Source organism: Symphalangus syndactylus, chromosome 20 (assembly GCF_028878055.3).
Source record: "Symphalangus syndactylus isolate Jambi chromosome 20, NHGRI_mSymSyn1-v2.1_pri, whole genome shotgun sequence".
Taxonomy (NCBI): domain Eukaryota; kingdom Metazoa; phylum Chordata; class Mammalia; order Primates; family Hylobatidae; genus Symphalangus; species Symphalangus syndactylus.
Genome location: NC_072442.2, coordinates 18,826,842 through 18,847,609, shown reverse-complemented (window position 1 = coordinate 18,847,609; position 20,768 = coordinate 18,826,842). Strand labels below are relative to the sequence as shown.

The 20,768-nt window shown below is 39.2% G+C and overlaps 1 protein-coding gene across 9 annotated transcripts in view; it reads left to right on the top strand.

Moving 5' to 3' along the window:
* Positions 1-19,632, top strand: part of RPS6KB1 (ribosomal protein S6 kinase B1) — a 57,177-nt gene extending 37,545 nt beyond the window's left edge. For 3 of the 9 annotated variants that reach the window (XM_055256731.2, XM_055256734.2, XM_055256732.2), the window contains 10 exons: positions 2,593-2,650; positions 4,100-4,200; positions 6,562-6,652; positions 6,826-6,916; positions 7,589-7,696; positions 8,620-8,682; positions 8,871-8,948; positions 13,274-13,381; positions 17,580-17,692; positions 18,722-19,632. In XM_055256731.2, the coding sequence (XP_055112706.1) occupies positions 2,593-2,650; positions 4,100-4,200; positions 6,562-6,652; positions 6,826-6,916; positions 7,589-7,696; positions 8,620-8,682; positions 8,871-8,948; positions 13,274-13,381; positions 17,580-17,692; positions 18,722-18,959 (1,049 nt within the window). In that variant the 3' untranslated portion in view covers positions 18,960-19,632. Of the gene's footprint in view, positions 1-2,592; positions 2,651-2,833; positions 2,909-3,276; positions 4,076-4,099; positions 4,201-6,561; positions 6,653-6,825; positions 6,917-7,588; positions 7,697-8,619; positions 8,683-8,870; positions 8,949-10,079; positions 10,277-13,273; positions 13,382-17,579; positions 17,693-18,703 lie in introns of those variants that run through there. The other 6 variants (XM_063628519.1, XR_008653095.2, XM_055256733.2 and 3 more) reach the window with 6 other exon arrangements.
* Positions 19,633-20,768: the final 1,136 nt, after the last annotated feature.

The window sequence follows — 20,768 nt, the reverse complement described above, 5'->3', positions numbered from 1 at the left end:
TGAAGATGGAGTTTTGCTCTTCTCGCCCAGGCTGGAGTGCAGAGGCGTGATATCGGCTCACCGCAACTTCTGCCTCCCAGGTTCAAGCGATTCTCCTGCCTCAGCCTCCCGATTAGCTGGGACTACAGGCATGCGCCACCACACCTGGCTTTTTTTTGTACTTTTAGTAGAGCTGGGCTTTCACCGTGTTGGCAAGGCTGGTCTTGAACTCCTGATCTCAGGTGATCTGCCCGCCTTGGCCTCCCAAAGTGCTGGGATTACAAGTGTGAGCCACTGTGCCCGCCCGGAAAAACTTTATTTTGACATAATTTCATACTTAACACAAAAAGTTTTAAGAGTAGTATAAAGAATTCCTATGCCAGGCTCAGTGGCTCATGCCTATAATCCCAGCACTTTGGGAGGCTAAGGTGGGCAGATCATGAGGTCAGGAGTTTGAGACCAGTCTGGCCAACATAGTGAAACCCTGTCTCTACTAAAAATAGAAAAATTAGCCGGGCATGGTGGTGCACTCCTGTAATCCCAGCTACTCGGGAGGCTGAGGCAGGAGAATTGCTTGAACCTGGGAGGCGGAGGTTGTGGTGAGCTGAGATCGCACCACTACACTCCAACCTGGGCAACAGAGCGAGACTCAGTCACACACACACACACAAAAGCAGAATTCCTATATATTTCTCACCTAGATTCCCCAAATGTTACCATTTCACATTTATTTTGTTTTATCCTTCTATGTATATGTATATATGTGTATACATATATACACACATGCATACATAATTGTTTTGAACTGTTAAAGAGAGTGTTACAGACATGATTTCCCTTTACCCCTAAAATTTCAGTGTATGTTTTCTTTCTTTTCTTTTCTTTTTTTTTTTTTGAGATGGAGTCTCACTCTGTCTCCCAGACTGGAGTGCAGTGGCGCAATCGTGGGCTCACTACAACCTCTGCCTCCCAAGTAGCTGAGATTACAGGCACCCACCACCATGCCCGGCTAATTTTTGTATTTTTAGTAGAGTTGGGGTTTCACCATGTTGGCCAGGCTGGTCTCGAATTCCTGACCTCAGGTGATCCGCCCACCTTGGCCTCCCAAAGTGCTGAGATTACAGGTGTGAGCCACTGCGCCCAGCCTATTCAGTGTATATTTTCTAAAATCAAGGACAGTATCTTACATAACTATACTAAAATGATCCGAAATAGGAAATTAACATTGATGCAATTATAACTCTCCTTAGTTTCCTTTAATCTGGAACATCTCCTCAGTCTTTCTTTGACTTTCATGATGTTGACATTTTTGATTAGGACAGGCCAGTTAGTTTGTAGAATGCTTTGGGTTTAGCTGATGTTTCCTTAGTATTAGATTCAGGTTATGCAATTTTGGCAGGACCATTGAAGTGACATTGTGTCCTCCCTAATGCATCAGATCAAGAGGTACATGATATTTATATCTTTGTCCCATTACTTGTGATGTTAACTTTGATCACATGTATAAGGTGGTGTCTGCCAATTTTTTCCCTGGTGACATTTTTGCCTTTGTAATTAATAAGTATCTTTTGAGGAGGTACTTTGAGATTATTTAAATATCTTTCATCAAGCTTTCATGTTCAGTTTTGTTGTTGTTGTTGTTTTTTTGAGATGGAGTCTCACTTTGTCGCCCAGGCTGGAGTGCAGTGGCATGATCTCAGCTCACTGCAACTTCCACTTCCCAGGTTCAAGTGATTCTCCTGCCTCAGCCTCCCAGGTAGCTGGGATTACAGGCATGCACCACCACACCCAGCTAATTTTTTTCTTTTTAATAGAGATGACCCCTGACCTCAGGTGATCTGCCCACCTCGGCCTCCCAAAGTGCAGGTATTATAGGCATGAGCCACTGCGCCTGGCCCACATTCAGTTTTGACATCCATTGAATCTTGCCTGCAACAATTAATTGTGATGTTTGCCAAGTAATTTTTCTTATTCTGTCATGTCTTCTTCATTTATTACTTGGGATTCTACTGTAATAAAGAACTTTCTCTTCTTCCCCCTTTAAAACATTTATGTATTCATTTATTTATGTCATTGTGGACTTAGGGATCCTAATATCATTCAATGTGATATAACCTTTTATTATCATTATTTATTTTGATACTCAAACTGTGCCATGTTTTTTATTAGGCCACTGCCAGCTTCATTCTGTTTATTTAAGGGTTCTGAAAATACGAAATATGAGCATTCACTGAAATTAGTGAGGGTGATTTAATTGCAGACTATCATTTTTCTACTTATGGGTAAAATGTTAAAGAGTCTTTAATCAAGATTTTTTTTTTTAACCTCAGGTCTGGAATCTACAAATATTTTAAAGTTTGTAGATATAAAACCTGGAATTCCAAGCCAGTTCTAGTTTTTAAATATATGTGTGTCACAGAAGAATAAGAATGCTACTAAAAATAGAATCCTGAGGACTAAGTTTTAAAACCTATAATTTTTAGGATCTGTTTTTCATTTTTAAGGGGCTGATGTCTTTTAATTATGGTAGAAGGAAAGCACAAACTCTCTCATTAGAAGTGGGTTGGAAATAAATATTGTTTTATTTCTAATGTTTTTTCTTTTTCTTTACAGGAGGAGAACTATTTATGCAGTTAGAAAGAGAGGGAATATTTATGGAAGACACTGCTTGGTAAGTGAACTTTTTGTGGTTGCATAGATTCAGGTAATTACAAGCAAAGCCCCATTCCCACTATGGGCAGCCACATGATTCAGTAAATTGAGCTGGAGCCAGTCACTCACTCAGGACCTCAAGGGGGAGAAGCAGTTTTGGGACTGGGCAGCTATGGAGGTCACATCATTCCTTTGCCCTTAGGCTTGAGTGGAACGCCCTTCACACCAGTTGTTCCTAACAGAACCATTCTCATTGCGGCTTTCTTTCCTTGAATTGGTAAGCTGCCTGCCTTGGCTGTGGGTGAGTGTGGTTTTCCAGTGAACCTTTATGTGTGGAACAATGGAAATTATCAGAAATCATCCCTTTTTTTTTTAAGCTTTCTATTTCTCAAGGTGCAGTCTTAGGGAGGTGATAAGCCTGGGCATATCATCTGTGGATTGATTATATAGTCAGGATGGGATTTACCCTCCTATTTCTAAACATGTCATCTGCTTCAAATTAAAAATATGCACATCCTTTTGTGAAGCAACAATATTGGGTCACAATAAATCAGTTTATCCTACACATTAATTTAATAGAAAACAACACTTAAATGTTTTTTTCTACCTTGATTACCAAAACTGCATTCCATTGTTTAATTTCAGGCCTTTTCTAACACAGAAGCTGCATTTAAGAGCCTTAGGGATGAAGTGCCCTTTTTTGGAGGAGGCTCACTGAGCCGTGTTGGAGGCTGTGTTTGTGGTCGTGCTGGCTGTGAAACTGCCTCAGTCCTCTAGGACACACCCTCTCCATCCTGGAGTAATCTGCAGGATTGCAACATTGTTATGCAGCCAGTATTGCAGTGCCTTGTGCTTTTCGAATCCAGACAGGGTTGATTCAGCCCTTTATTCTTTTGAGGTAGATAAATTTGAGTGTCACACAGTTTATAGTCGTGGGCTGGCTGGCAGGAGGGAGGGCAGATACTGTGGGCCTAAGCTGTCTATAAATATGTAGCTGTATTAAGTAAGGGATGAGTGGGCTTCTAAGGGTCAGGTTATAAGATACCTTTTGAAATCAAGACGTTATCTCTGAGAATAACAAAGTTCCTATTTCCTATGGGATTTTAAAGTTGGGTGTGGATGGGAGAAATTTGCTTTGAAATGAATGACTATTAGCTTAATTCCTACACAGACAGAACAAAACATGACCAATGGTAGTTTAGCATATTCTGGACATCTTCGCAATTTTAGCAGTATATTCTAATGGCAAAGTAAAGCACTTTATAGTTTCACTAAAATGAGTGAAACATAAATGTCCCCATGCCTTTTGGCAGCATCCTATGCCATCTCTTTTTCCCATACATCTCCCTACCCCACTAATTTGGTCTTTGGTGCATGTCTGTTTCTTTCAAGGAATTTTGCTCCATACATAAACTGCTTTGGATAGATTATACTCTTTTTAATTTTATTAAATCACTTTTGTTTCCAGCTTTTACTTGGCAGAAATCTCCATGGCTTTGGGGCATTTACATCAAAAGGGGATCATCTACAGAGACCTGAAGCCGGAGAATATCATGCTTAATCACCAAGGTGGAGACATACCGTAAACAATTCTATAGTAAATAATCATCTTAAAATCCTCCCACATAGGTCACGGCCATTTTCAAAGCCCCATACTCATCTCTCTATTTTGTATATTTCCTCCCTCAGAATTCATGGCATCATAGTACTTGCTGATATTTTAAGCCTTTAGGTAATTACGCTTGGTGAGAGTAAAAGAAGTTGAGGATAATAGTCACTCAACTGCCTTTTTTAGTTTAATCCTTACTCTTTATAGTTTTTCATGTTTTTGGAATCCTTACATAAAATGTTGTGTGATGTTTTAGACTGTAAAAGCCAGTCTAAACATTAATTTTGGCTTGTTACTTAAATTGAAAAGTGAATCTCAATTATATAAGTTGAGTTTTAATAATGAAAATATGTAAATATTGGCTGGGCGCACTGGCTCACACCTGTAATCCTAGCACTTTGGGAGGCTGAGGCGGGTGGATCACCTGAGGTCAGGAGTTCAAGATGCCTGGCCAACATGGTGAAACCCCATCTCTACAAAAATACAAAAAAAAAAAAAAATTAGCTGGGCATGATGGTGTAATCCCAGCTACTCAGGAGGCTGAGGTGAGAGAATCGCCTAAACCCAGGAGGCGAAAGTTGCAGTGAGCCAAGATCGTGACATTGTACTCCAGCCTGGGCAACACAGCGAGACTCCGTCTCAAAAAGAAAAAGAAAATATGTAAATATTAGAAGCTATGCTTCTTGAAATATGATGTTTAGTAGGCATCAGTTTACTCTTTTTTTTTTTTTTTTTTTTGAAATGGGGGTCTCACTCTGTCACCCAGGCTGGAGTACAGTGGTATGATTACAGCTCACTGCAACCTCCGCCTCCCAGGCTCAAGTGATCCTGCCACCCCAGCCCCTCAAGTAGCTGGGGCCACTGTGGCACACCACCATGCCTGGCTAATTTTTGGTATTTTTTGTAGAAATGGCGTTTCATCATGTTGCCCAGGGTGATCTCAAACTCCTGAGCTCAATTGATCTGCCTGCCTTGGCCTCCCAAATTGCTGGGATTACAGGCATAACCCACCTTCCCCCTGGCCAGAATCAGTTTATTCTTGCTGTTTGTAACAAGAAACGTAAACATCAGAGAGACTGATAATCTATACAACTATAGATACAGCACAGTGAGCCTTGACTACAACTGCATGCTGCTACAGACAGCTCAACTTAGCTAATCTGGGCTGTGGGTAGACTTGGCAATTCACTCATACCCCCAAAGGAGCAACCAGCTGACCCAGGGTATCTAGAAGGTGGTAGCAGCTGCTAATCCTTAGATGTCTACAGAATAATCCATGAGGTAGTTGTTTCAAACTCTTAGAAAATGAGGTATCAACAATCGAGGCTCATATAAACATTCCAGATTATACTCCTCTACCCACCTTTTTTTTTTTTAAGGAGAAATTATATACTTAATATATCATGGGAATCAGTGTCTCTTCCTTCCTCTCATCAATACCTCCTCACTCCCCAAAACCTGGATTCTGATCTGAATTATAAGTCACAGGATAGAATAGGGGAGCGATAGAATAGTTAACTTCTTCTTTGATTTTTAAGGTTGAGTGTATCTGATGGTTCTGTGAAAATGCCATATTTCTTCTGTGTCAGAGTGTAGTATATATTTACATTTGAATCAGTAGGTCATTGTGCCTTTTCTGTGAAATGAACCTCAAATACTAGAGTCCCTGAGATTGTTGAACCACTTGTTATGACAGTCCAGTAAAGAAAGCTAAACTTGAACTGAAATGATCTTTGTATAAGGTGGTAAGTTTTTTACTTTCTGGATCAGTGATGATTGATTCATACTATCTAGCAATTTTATTTCTTTCCCCTAATTGGTAGCATTGGGCAGAATGAGCTACCTTGTTATAATGAGTTTCTGAGACCATTTTAAGAACTCTTCACAGTTCACTGTGATAAAAGCTATATATTTGAAGTACTATCTCACACCTTTGTTTAAAAGGTACAGAATATGTTTATTGGAGTCTGTGTACTTAAACTAGACTTCAAAAAACAGTTTTCCAAGGATTTTTCTTTTTCAGGATGGTAGAGGATTCTGTGTATACTTAAAGCTAGAGCCTTAAACGGGTTATTTCACTTTTTTCTCTATCTTTATTTTCTCTTTACTAGATAGATTGTATCATTGGCAAAAGGTGACTTCCCTAGCCTTAAACAGTTAGCATCCCATTTTATGGATGGTACCTTGTTCTTGACATCTGCAAGAAAATTTGAGGCAAGAAAAGTTAAATGGAAGGATAGACTAAGGTGTTATATGACATGTTCAAACACTGCACATACTTAGAATTCTGAGAATAATCATGCTGTAATCTTTCATTGTAGGTCATGTGAAACTAACAGACTTTGGACTATGCAAAGAATCTATTCATGATGGAACAGTCACACACACATTTTGTGGAACAATAGAATACATGTGAGCTGCATGTTAAACATAATTGGTTTGGGGGTAATAGCTAATTTTACCTGTTTTAAGGAATAGTATCTGTTTTCTGTACCCTCATTGACTCTGTATATTGTTTTTAAAATTCTAATTCAGATGATATGCAAATGGATGAATTTTTAAGCGTATTATTTTCCTCATTGTAGGGCCCCTGAAATATTGATGAGAAGTGGCCACAACCGTGCTGTGGATTGGTGGAGTTTGGGAGCATTAATGTATGACATGCTGACTGGAGCAGTAGGTGCACAGTTAAAAGCTGCACGTATTATGATCTGTGCTGAGTCACTGTAGCGAGAGACCTGTCCTGTGCTTTCTGAACATGTTACCAATGGAGTTTTCAAAGCCCAAAGATTTGTTATTAGCAGTTTAACACTAATAATGCTGTATGATTATATGGGATCCCGTACTTTCCGAAACATTTTCATTTAAATGATCTATGTCATGGCAGGCCTGTGAAATAGATGTTGAACAGATAATGCCCTTATTTTATAAATGGAGAAATTGAAGCATAAAATCACATAGCTCACTTATTATCACACAGCAAGTTAATGGGGGAAACACTGGCTTCCTTCCAGGACACTGCTACTTCCTCTGTCCTGTTGCTTAAAAACTACACGTCTGCCGGACACAGTGGTGCATGCCTGTAGCTCAAGCTACTCAGGCGGCTGAAGAGGGAGGATCGTTTGAGCTAAGGATTATTAATAGAATCTAGCCTTGACAACATAGCGAGACCCTGTCTCTAAAACAAAATAAAGGTCTTTAGCAGTTAGTCCATTTCACAGCATACGTTTCTGATCTCCATGCATAACTAATTCAGGAGATGGATAATATTGTTATTTAAAATTTGTTTCTTACATGCTAATATTTTTCACTCCCTGCTGATATTTTTCACTTGTCTTCTACTCTTAGCCCCCATTCACTGGGGAGAATAGAAAGAAAACAATTGACAAAATCCTCAAATGTAAACTCAATTTGCCTCCCTACCTCACACAAGAAGCCAGAGATCTGCTTAAAAAGGTAAGGTTCTTAAATGGTCACTGACACTACAAGATACAATGACTAGGATTTAACTAGATAGAATTTAATGTATATTTTCAATAAAGAGTCATATATAAATATTGAACAAAAAAAGTCTTCAATTTTTGAAGGCGAAGTACAGATTTGTTTAAAGACTTTCTTTTCATATTCTTTTTTTTTAATTCTTTTTTTTTTTTTTTGAGACAGAGTCTCACTCTGTTACCCAGGCTAGAGTGCAGTGGTGGTGTGATCTTGGCTCACTGCAACCTCAGTCTCCCAGGTTCAAGCGATTCTCCTGCCTCAGCCTCTCGAGTAGCTGGGATTACAGGCGCCCGCCACCACGCCCAGCTAATTTTTGTATTTTTAGTAGAGACAGGGTTTTACCATGTTGGTCAGTCTGGTCTGGAACTCCTGACCTCAGGTGATCCACCTGCCTTGGCCTTCCAAAGTACTAAGTGCTGGGATTACAGACCCTTAAACGATATTCAGTAGTAATTAGTAAACTATATTTTCTTTTCTTTTCTTTTTTTTCTGAGATGGAATCTTGCTCTGTCTTCCAGGCTGGAGTGCAATGGCATGATCCTGGCTCACTGCAACCTCCGCCTCCCAGGTTCAAGTGATTCTCCTGCCTCAGTCTCCCTAGTAGCTGGGATTACAGGCGTGCACCACCACACCAGGCTAATTTTTGTATTTTTAGTAGAGAAGGGGTTTCACCATGTTGGCCAGGCTGGTCTCGAACTCCCAACCTCAGGTGATCCACCTGCCTCAGCCTCCCAAAGTGCTGGGATTACAGGCATGAGCCACTGTGCCTGGCCAATAAACTATATTTTCTCAGGGCAAAGTAGACAAGCAAAGTCTGAAAATGAAAAAAAAATCAGTTTGACTAAGGTTCTTTATCCAAGCTTTTTTTTTCCTCTTTAAAGCTGCTGAAAAGAAATGCTGCTTCTCGTCTGGGAGCTGGTCCTGGGGACGCTGGAGAAGTTCAAGTAGGGATTGGCATCTTTGGTGTTTTATGGGAAAGATAATGCTAGTTTTATATATTTCTGAGGGTTATATGTAGTTGCTTATAAGTTTAGCTTATTTTGTGACTTGTAACTTCAAAAAGGTGATTAATTTATCAATCCAGCAAAGTCTAGTCCCCTCAACTTTTCTTTCTGCTTTTTTTTTTTCCTAGGCTCATCCATTCTTTAGACACATTAACTGGGAAGAACTTCTGGCTCGAAAGGTGGAGCCCCCCTTTAAACCTCTGTTGGTAAGTATACATGAAAGCGTATAATTGGGTGCAGTGGCTCACGCCTGTAATCCCCAAACTTTAAAGGGCCGAGGTGGGAGGATTGTTTGAGGCCAGGAGTTCAAGACCAGCATGGGCAACATAACAAGACTCCATATCTACAAAACATTTAAAAGTTAGCTGGGTGTGGTGGCTTGTGCCTGTAAGTTCCAGCTACTTGCAAGGCTGAGGCAGGAGGATCGCTTGATATTTTTTTAGAATAAGAAAAATCTCAGAGCAGACAGAAACATTATTTTTCTTAGCAGTTCAAAGATCTCTGGTTTATCCTCTCCAGCATCTTTATTTTATTTTATATTTTATTTTATTTTATATTTTATTTTATTTTATTTTATTATTTTATTTTATTTTATTTTATTTTATTTTATTTTATTTTATTTTATTTTATTTGAGATGGGGTCTCACTCTGTCACCCAGGATGGAGTGCAGTAGCACGATCACAGTTCAATGCAGCCTTGACCTCCCCAGGCTCAGGTGATTCTCCCACCTCAGCTTCCCGAATAGCTGCAACTACAGACACGTGTCACCATGCCTGGCTAATTTTTTTATGTTTTTTTATAGAAACAGGGTTTCGCCATGTCACTCAGGCTGGTCTCGAACTCCTGGGCTCAAGTGATCCACCCACCTCAGCCTCTCAAAGTGCTGGGATTACAGGTGTGAGCTTCTGCACCCAGCCAAGCATCTTTTATTTTTGTATTATCTTTTAAAGAACTAAAGCCAGTGGCAATTGACTGTATTAGCTATTTTTAAGTCAATTACCTAAGACAATTAAATATTTCAGGTAGTTGGGACTTTTCTTTTTTTTGGTTTGTTTTATTTTGCTTAATTTAACCATTTTAAATATGATTCTCTGGGAATTTTTTCTTCAAAATATAGAATATATGTGCATTCGTTTGCTAGGCTTGCTGCAACAAAGTACCACAAACTGGGTGGCTTAGACAACAGAAATTTATTATCTCAGATCTGGAGACTAGAGGTTCTAGATCACGTTGTTAGAGTTGGTTTCTTTGACTACTGTGAGAAACTGTATGTTCCATGCCTCTTCCCTGGCTTCTGGTGGTTTGCTGGTAATCTTTGTCATTCTTTGGCTTGTAGGTGCATCACCCGGATCTCTGCCTTCATGTTCACATGGTGTTCTACCTGTGTGCATATCTGTGGCCAAATTTCCCCTTTTTATAAGGATACCAGGCATATTGGATTAGGGTTCCTCTCTACTCCAGTAGGACCTCATCTTCACTAATTGCATCTGCAATAACCCTTTCCAAATAAGGTCACATTCTGAGGAACTAGAGGTTAGAATTTCAACATACGAAATTTTTCGGGGGGTGGGTAAGGCACACGATTCAACCCATAACAATATGTTTATGAGTAAATGAGTTAGTGTGTTAGTTACTGTCTTTCTCCCACCTCAGAATCTGAGAAAATACAGTTTCTTTTTCCATTCCTTAGGATGTAGTTGGAGAAGGAGGAGGATGATGATGGTGATTATTTTTTGGTCATGGAGCATAATGTCCCCACTTTAAAAAACAACAAACAATTGTAAGGAAATAACTGTCATATACCTATTGCCCAGCTTAAAAAATGATTAGGTCATCTTATTTAGACATAACTGCCATCACATCATCACACCTCAGAAGTTGACAGTTTCCTTAGTTTTTTTTTTTTCTCCTTTTTTTTTCTTTTCTTCTTCTTTTTTTTTTTTTAACATAGGGTCTTTCTCTGTTGCCCAGGCTGGAGTGCAGTGGCATGATAGTGGCTCATGGCAGCCTCAACCTCCCAGGCTCAAGGGATCCTCCCGTATAGCTGGGGCCACAGGGGTGCATCACCACATCCAGCTATTTTTTAAATTTTTCTAGAAATGAGGTCTCCTTGTGTTGCCCCACCTAATTTTGTTTTTGTTTTTGTTTTTCCATTCTTTTTTTTTCTCCTGTTTGTAAGGATTTAATCAAGGTCTGTATACAGTTTGGTTACTATGTCTCTTAGGTCTCTTTTCATTTATAGATTCTCCTTGTGATTTATTGAAGAAACTGGGTCATTTGTCCTGTAGAATTCTCAAATTTTGATTTTGCTGATATTATTCCCATAGTTTCATTGACCATGTTCATCTGTTCTCTGAATTTCCAAAAACTGGTAGTTAAATTTAGGCGGTTGATCTGATTCAGATTAAACTCTCAGTATTGCATGCTTTGATCAGGAGGCATAATGTGTAGTTGTGTGTGTGTGTGTGTAAGTGATGTTAGTGGTCACTGATCATTGCCTGTGTCAGCATTTCACTACCAGGGTAATTTGGCAATGTCTGGAGATACACTGATTGTCACAGGTTGGGGGAGGGAATGCTATAGGTACCTTCAGGGGTAAGAGTCAGCACAGCACAGCCCCCTACAGCAAAGTATTAATAGGCCTAAAATGTCAGTAGCACTGAGGTTGAGAAACTCTGGCCTACTTTTATAATTTCATCAGGTGTTTGTGAAATGGTCTTATTCTAACTATTATTTCTTCTTTCTTTGTTAGCTGGAATTCTTTCATAAAGAGAAACTCTTTGATCAGTTAGTTACCCAAGGTATAGTTCATACAGGAAAGGCAGGATGTATGTTTGATTCTTTCCTAGTTTTCAAAATAATTAGTTCCCTAGCATCTTCCAAAATTGACCAATGAACTTTGTGTGTGTGTGTGTGTGTGTTTTTTTAGTATATTATGAACTTACACGTTTTAACATATTTGTGTTTCATTTCATTGCAGTTATTTTTATTTATTCATTTATTGTTTTGAGGCAGGGTCTTACTCTGACACCCAAGCTGTAGTGCAGTGGTATAATCTCTGTCCACTGCAGCTTTGACTTCCCGGCCTCCAGCAATCTTCCACCTTACCCTCTTGAGTAGCTGGGACCACAGGTACACCACCATGCCCAGCTAATTTTTGTCTTTCTGGTAGAGACGGGGTTTTGCCATGTTCACCAGGCTGGTCTTCAACTCCTGAGCTCAAAAGCAATCCACCTGCCTCTGCCTCCCAAAGTGTTGGGATGATAGGCATGAGCCTCTGCGCCTGGCAGTTATTTTTATTGATGCTCAATTTTTCCCTTCGTTGAATGCTGGGTGCAGTGAATGCTGGGTTATCTTCATGTTGGTTTTTGAGTCCTTTTGACATGACCACATGGTCTGGTATTGTACCAGAGAGCAAAATAAGGAAACTGGTGTTCTATGCTTATCTTGTACATTTTCCCTACACTTGGAATCAGCCATTCCTCCAGGGAGTGCAGGTTCACAGTCTGGGCTCTAAGAGAATTAAAAGGTCAATGTGGTCATCTTTTAGTATTAAGTCAGATATTCTAAATTATTATTTACTTCCTACATTTGGCCCAAGAGTTTAACCAGATATTCTGGGAAAGAGAGAAGGAATCAAATAAATAAATCTCATGGTTAGAACTGAAGTGATAACTATACTTTCACAAGGAAATATATCTTATAAAACATGCAGAATAGAAAATTATTTTTGCTCCTTTAGATTTCTAAAGGAATGAAATAAGCTGTGGGATGAAACTTTAACTGGAGCATCTTACCAGTGTTATTCATGTTTTAACTCTGCTTCAGTAGTTTTTCAGGTTTATTACAAACCTGCAGTAGCCAACTGAACTGATTATCTCTAAACAGGGATTTAGCCAGTGGACTAGGCACACTGAAGCTTTGTGAGAGGGGAAATTGATATTAACATTTTTTCCAGCCTGTTTTGAGCTTGATATATTCACTTTTTTTTTTTTAATTGAGACAGACTCTCACGCTGTCACCTGGGCTGGTGTGCAGTGGCACGATCTCTGCTTGCTGCAACCTCTGCCTCCCGGGTTCAAGCAATTCTCCTGCCTCAGCCTCCCGAGTAGCTAGGATTACAGGCACACGCCACCATGCCTGGCTAATTTTTTGTATTTTTAGTAGAGATGGGGTTTCGCTGTGTTGGCCAGGCTGGTCTCGAACTCCTGACCTCGTGATCCGCCTGCCTCAGCCTCCCAAAGTGCTGGGATTACAGGCGTGAGCCACCACGCCCAGTCAATATATTCACATTTTTAATAGGAATAACTGTATACTAAAACCTATTTTAGTGCATGTTTAAGATTTGAAGATGTAATTTGACTCAGTACTTTCCACCTACATTTTTTTCTTCATTCTGTGTCTGCTAAGACTATTCTAATACTTTATTATAGTTAACCCCTGTGAAAAGAGCTCCCAGAGCTTACAGTGCATTTGATTGATGTAACATGGACTATTTATTATTTTCTAAATTATTTTGTTTGTATAAAGCAATCTGAAGAGGATGTAAGTCAGTTTGATTCCAAGTTTACACGTCAGACACCTGTCGACAGCCCAGATGACTCAACTCTCAGTGAAAGTGCCAATCAGGTCTTTCTGGTAAGTGAAAGAATTTCCATGTAGTCATGGGAAATTTTAAGATGAGGATGAGCTCTTCAAAGAAAATTCAGTTTGCCTGCTTTGCAGTTCATGTAGGTAACCTGGCCCACTTTTTTTTTTTTAATAAGCCATGCCCTTATAACTTATTGATACCTACAAAATTGATTTTCATAATTCAACATTTTATTTTAGCAATTAGAGTGGGAATGTACAATTCTTTGGAGAGGATGATTCCCTTTTTTTTTTTTTTAGGCCACAGACTTAAAATGATGTTTGGCTTAGCATCTCAACCAAAAATTAGTCACAGCAGTCGGGGAGTAAAACCTCACTAACTACATGTATTTTATTCCTGAAACAGCTATAGATTTTTGGTACTTTTTTTGAGACAGGGTCTCACTTTGTAGCCCAGGCTGGGTGTAGTATAGTGGTGTGATCACAGTTCACCGCAGCCTTGACCTCCCAGGCTCAAGTGAGCCACCCATTTCAGCCTTGTGAGTACCTGGACCACAGGTGTGTGCCACATCCAGCTAATTTTTTATTTTTTTGTAGAGACAGAGTCTCACTATTTTACTCCTAGACTCAAGCTATCTTCCTGCCTTGGCTTCCCAAAGTTCCAAAATTATAGGCATGAGCCATCATTCCTGGCCCTATTTTTGGTACTCTTAACATAAGTAGGGGATTTTTTTTTTTTTTTTTTTTTGAGACGGAGTCTTGCTCTGTCGCCAGATTGGAGTGCAGTGGCGCGATCTCAGCTCACTGCAACTTCTGCCTCCTGGGTTCAAGGGATTCTCCTGCCTCAGCCTCCTGAGTAGCTGGGACTATAGGCATGTGCCACCACGCCCAGTTAATTTTTGTATTTTTAGTAGAGACAGGGTTTCACCATGTTGGCCAGGATGGTCTCAATTTCTTGACCTCGTGATCCACCTGCCTTGGCCTCCCAAAGTGCTGGGATTACAGGCATAAGCCACCGTGCCCAGCCAAGTAGGGGATTTTTTAACATGAATTGTGAATATTTGACATCAAAACATATGTAATAGTGAATTCTCATTGTAGAAATGTCTGTATAGATTTATAGCTTGTCTCCTCAGAAAAGTAAAGGTTTTTGATGTTGGCCAACAGAAATGATGAATTTATATCAGAAGACCATGAATGCATACTATTTTGCTCAAATATCACATATACTTGTTGATTTTATTACTGTACTTAATACGTCACATGAACATCTATCTCATCTTGTATTTTTTTTTTCTTTTGTCATTCGTTTTTGGACTACCTCTAGGGAGAATAGAATATGGGGAAAATGTTTGGGAGTGTTTTTTTCCCCGTTTTTGAGTTCACTGGATTTGTCACTAACTTAATTCTCAAGCTTTTCTTCCTCACACTGCTCACTATGTAGTGTAAGTAGTGTTGTATCTTATGGGATGGGAAATAAGCTCTAAAGTTAGCATGGAGTTAGGGCATGGTGGCTCATGCCTATAACCTTGAGGTCAGGTGTTCAAGACCAGCCTGGCTAACATGGTGAAACCCCGTCTCTACTAAAAGTACGAAAATTAGCCAGGTGTGGTGGCGTGCACCTGTGGTACCAACTACTTGGGAGGCTGAGGCAGGAGAATGACTTGAACCCGGGAGGCAGAGGTTGCAGGAGCCAAGATTGTGCCACTGCACTCCAGCCTGAGTGATAGAGACTCTGTATAAAAAAAAAAAAAAAATTTTAAATTAAGTTAGCATGGAATGCAAAAGTTGTGTATAGTACAGTATGGTTTTGAGTAAACAACACTGAATAGTAATAATCCTATAAATTAGTAATATAGAGCACATAGGCAAAGTATAATCTTACAGTATTAATTACATAAGAGATAAAAGATGAGTGAGTACATGCATGTTTTTAAATTCAAGTTTGATGTGTGCATAATCAAAGTTAGGGCATCTCTGTTAGTAAAATCTTAGGTTCAGTTAGGGAAGTGGGCATGAATCACTTTAATTTTGGCATTTTTTTTTTCTCTCTCGTGTACTACTGATGTGGAATTTATACCTTTGATTTAACATAGAGACCTTTTCCTCAATTGGACATTGCAGAATTTCAACTTATGTGACAGTTTTTCCCCCACAAAATAGAAGCATTTTATTTAGCTACCAAGAAACCCACAGTTGTGGTGGTAAAAGTGAGACATTGAAGCTTTCATTGCCAGTAAAAATATTATTGAGCTTTTCATAATTACTTAAATTGGCTGATGAACAGAGCAACTCATTTGTTATGTTGTAGCCAGAATTCTGTACATAAAGTGCATCTCTTTAAACATTAATAAAAAAAATAGGCCAGGTGCAGTGGCTCACGCCTGTAATCCCAGCACTTTGGGAGGCTGAGGTGGGCGGATCACAAGGTCAGGAGTTCCAGAACAGCCTGGCTAATATGGTGAAAACCCATCTCTACTAAAAATACAAAAATTAGCCAGGCGTGATGGCTGTAGTCCCAGCTACTCAGGAGGCTCAGGCAGGAGAATCGCTTGAACCTGGGAGGTGGAGGTTGCAATGAGCCGAGATCGTGCCCCTCACTGCATTCCAGCCCGGGCGACAGAGCGAGACTCCATCTCAAAAAAAAAAAACAAAAAAAAAACAAAACATATATATATATATATATATATATATATACACACACACACATACACACACACACACGTATATGTATATATATGATATATATATATGTATACATATACGTATAAATACACACACACATATAGTGACATCCCACTTATCTGGATAATGTGGTTCTAGCAACCTCATTTCAACAAATATTTTAATTCCTGTTGTAAGACCCCATCACAGAATTAGAGGAAATTCAAAAATGATTAAGGCACAGCCTGTACCTCTTGGTAGTTACAGCTTTAGTCCACTAGAACGTTTGTAAAATTATTCTCTGAAGTTCACATATAACTGTCACAAATCATATGCACTTCAGAATTGCACCTCACTCTTTCAGCCTTCACTCAGAGCTTTGCTGAGTCTTATTTATTGTAACACATAATGCTTACTCATAGATTTGGATAAATAGAAGATAGGTGAAGATGGTTAAAAGAATGAACATTAACAGCTAGAGAAATGACAGCTGGTAGCCTAATAGTAAGGTCCAAGAGAGAACTAAAATGAACAAAACTGCATTTTTGCCTATTACAATTGAAGGTTTTTGAAATGTTGATACTTATTCATCAAGAAAACACCAAATTCTAGCTGGGCAGAGATCACACGTGCCTATATAGTCCCAGCTACTTGAGGGGCTGAGGTGGGAGAATAGCTTGGGTCCAGGAGTTTGAGGCTGCAGTGAGCTATGATATCACCACTGCACTCCAGCCTGGGCAATGTAGGGATACCCCATCTCTTAAAACAAAACAAAACAAAAAATGAATTCTGTCCAATCATTGGCATAAAACCAGAAAGATCACAAGATCTGACTTTGATGCCAAGTCAGAAAATTGTTTTTACCTTGGTCTAATTATGAGAAACTGTTTTAGACTGATAAACTTAATTGCTTATATGCCTGTGGCTAGAAACACTAGAAGTTTCTTTACATTTCTCCTAGTATTTAACATTTTTTTTTTTTTTTTTTTAATTTTTGAGATGGAGTCTTGCTCTGTTGACCAGGCTAGAATGCAGTGGTGTGATCTCTGCTCACTGCAACCTCTGCCTCCCAGGTTCAAGTGGTCCTCCTGCCTCAGCCTCCCGAGTAGCTGGGATTACAGGTGTGCACCACCATGCGTGGCTAATTTTTGTATTTTTAGTAGAGACGGTGTTTCACCACGTTGGCCAGGCTGGTTTTGAACACCTGACCTCAGGTAGTCTGCCCGCCTTGGCCTCCCAAAGTGCTGGGATGACAGGCGTGAGCCCCCGTGCCTGGCCGTATTTAACATCTTCATATGGAGCCTGAATTTTCCTGTTGTTTTTCTATTCCTGTCAGTAGGGTGGAATTTTGTTTGCTAGCATATGAGGCTCAATGGAATTCTGCTTTCTTGAAGTGTGTGCCTCATGAAATGGCTGGAAAGAAGTTAACGGGTCTAAAAATGAGGTTGAGGACGTGGGAGAGTGTACACATTGGTGGTTTTAGGTGTGCATCATTGTGTAGGTGTGTCAGACTGAACAACCCCATTTTTCTCGAGATACATGACAAAATGCCATTCTGTAGTCCACTGTTACTGTCTTTCAGGGTTTTACATATGTGGCTCCATCTGTACTTGAAAGTGTGAAAGAAAAGTTTTCCTTTGAACCAAAAATCCGATCACCTCGAAGATTTATTGGCAGCCCACGAACACCTGTCAGGTATTTCACACTCTTATTTTCACTTTTTGTTTTTAAACAACCTACAATAGTGTTTGCTTAAGAAATTTATGCCAAGTTACATAAACGAAAGACTGTCATATTCTCTTTGGTTGACATAAGCACAGCATCTATATCTTACATTGCAAAGGACTAGTCTGACTAATCGATGATGTTATATGGTTTACCTTCCCTCCTGAAAGTAAGCAGCCACACTGGCAAATGTCCTCTTTATCCATTCACTCAGCGTTTATTGTGAACCAAGAGCACCAGCACTACATGCTGCATGTTATGTGTGTGTATCTATGTAGTACTGTAATACAGGAACTGTCCCTGTCCTGATGAAGCTTACAATTTAGTGGGAGAGTCACAATAGACAAAGGATATACAAAAATATAATTACAAGTAGTGCTAAATGCTATAATTTAAAAGGGGAAAAAAAGAATGTAGTGGTAGAGAGCAGAGGAAAAACAAGGGGGCTTCTACTCACAGTGATCAGAGAAAGGCCTCCCTGGTGTAGTAACATCTAGCAGTGAACAGAAAGAGCCAGCCCTACAAAAATAGGAGGTATAAGAGTGTTGCAGGCAGAAGAACAGCAAATGCAGAAGCCCTGAGGGAGGAGAAAAGTTGCCCTTTTCCTGGAAATGAAAGGGAAATCAATATTCCTGGAGTGTGTGGGGAGTGAGGAGAAGGGCAGAGGTTTGGAAAAGTATTTTATTTTAAATGCAATAGAAAGCTGTTTTGAGCAGGGGAGAGTAAAATGATATATATAATACGTATTTAAATATATATATATCTCATTGGGGGTTTTGGGGGTCAGGTGTAGAGGTAAAGAGACCAGTTAGGAAATTCTAGCAGTTAATCTAGGCAGGGGAGAGATAGTTCAATTTTTGTCTTTGTGCTAATCCATGTGAAAATAAAATTAAATGAAAATAAATGTCATGTTACCCCACTCCCTTTAAATGTAAAGGAAATATGTCTTGTTGAGATGACCCTTAAGCAAATGAATGATAGCTCTTCCTTATCTTAAAGCCCAGTCAAATTTTCTCCTGGGGATTTCTGGGGAAGAGGTGCTTCAGCCAGCACAGCAAATCCTCAGACACCTGTGGAATACCCAATGGAAACAAGTGGCATAGAGCAGATGGATGTGACAATGAGTGGGGAAGCATCGGCACCACTTCCAATACGACAGCCGAACTCTGGGCCATACAAAAAACAAGCTTTTCCCATGATCTCCAAACGGCCAGAGCACCTGCGTATGAATCTATGACAGAGCAATGCTTTTAATGAATTTAAGGCAAAAAAGGTGGAGAGGGCGAATGTGTGAGCATCCTGCAAGGTGAAACAAGACTCAAAATGACAGTTTCAGAGAGTCAGTGTCATTACATAGAACACTTCGGACACAGGAAAAATAAACATGGATTTTGAAAAATCAATCAATGGTGCAAAAAAAAAACTTAAAGCAAAATAGTATTGCTGAACTCTTAGGCACATCAATTGATTCCTCGCGACATCTTCTCAACCTTATCAAGGATTTTCATGTTGATGACTCGAAACTGACAGTATTAAGGGTAGGATGTTGCTTCTGAATCACTGTTGAGTTCTGATTGTGTCGAAGAAGGGTTATCCTTTCATTAGGCAAAGTACAAAATTGCCTATAATACTTGCAACTAAGGACAAATTAGCATGCAAGCTTGGTCAAACTTTTTCCAGCAACATGGAATCAAAGACAAAAGAAACTTACCAATTGTTGTTTTACGTGCAAACAACCTGAATCTTTTTTTTATATAAATATATATTTTTCAAATAGATTTTTGATTCAGCTCATTATGAAAAACATCCCAAACTTTAAAATGCGAAATTATTGGTTGGTGTGAAGAAAGCCAGACAACTTCTGTTTCTTCTCTTGGTGAAATAATAAAATGCAAATGAATCATTGTTAACCACAGCTGTGGCTTGTTTGAGGGATTGGGGTGGACCTGGGGTTTATTTTCAGTAACCCAGCTGCAATACCTGTCTGTAATATGAGAAAAAAAAAAAGAATCTATTTAATCATTTCTACTTGCAGTACTGCTATGTGCTAAGCTTAACTGGAAGCCTTGGAATGGGCATAAGTTGTATGTCCTACATTTCATCATTGTCCCAGGCCTGCATTGCACTGGAAAAAAAAATCGCCACCTGTTCTTATACCAGTATTTGGTTCAAGACGCCAAATGTGTTCAACCCATGGCTGAACAACAGAAGAGAGTCAGGATAAAAAATACATACTGCGGTCGGCAAGGTGAGGGAGATAGGGATATCCAGGGGAAGAGGGTGTTGCTGTGGCCCACTCTCTGTCTAATCTCTTTACAGCAAATTGGTAAGATTTTCAGTTTTACTTCTTTCTACTGTTTCTGCTGTCTACCTTCCTTATATTTTTTTCCTCAACAGTTTTAAAAAGAAAAAAAGGTCTATTTTTTTTTTTCTCCTATACTGGGGCTACATTTTTTGATTGTAAAAATATTTGATGGCCTTTTGATGAATGTCTTCCACAGTAAAGAAAACTTAGTGGCTTAATTTAGGAAACATGTTAACAGGACACTATGTTTTTGAAATTGTAACAAAATCTACATAAATGATTTACAGGTACAAAGAATAAAAATAAAGGTAACTTTACCTTTCTTAAATATTTCCTGCCTTAAAGAGAGCATTTCCATGACTTTAGCTGGTGAAAGGGTTTAATATCTGCAGAGCTTTATAAAAATATATTTCAGTGCATACTGGTATAATAGATGATCATGCAGTTGCAGTTGAGTTTTATCACCTCTTTTTGTTTGTCTTTTATAATGTCTTCAGTCTGAGTGTGCAAAGTCAATTTGTAATATTTTGCAACCCTAGGATTTTTTTAAATAGATGCTGCTTGCTATGTTTTCAAACCTTTTTGAGCCATAGGATCCAAGCCATAAAATTCTTTATGCATGTTGAATTCAGTCAGAAAAGAGCAAGGCTTTGCTTTTTGAAATTGCAACTCAAATGAGATGGGATGAAATCCTATGACAGTAAGCAAAAACAGAACCATGAAAAATGATTGGAAATACAC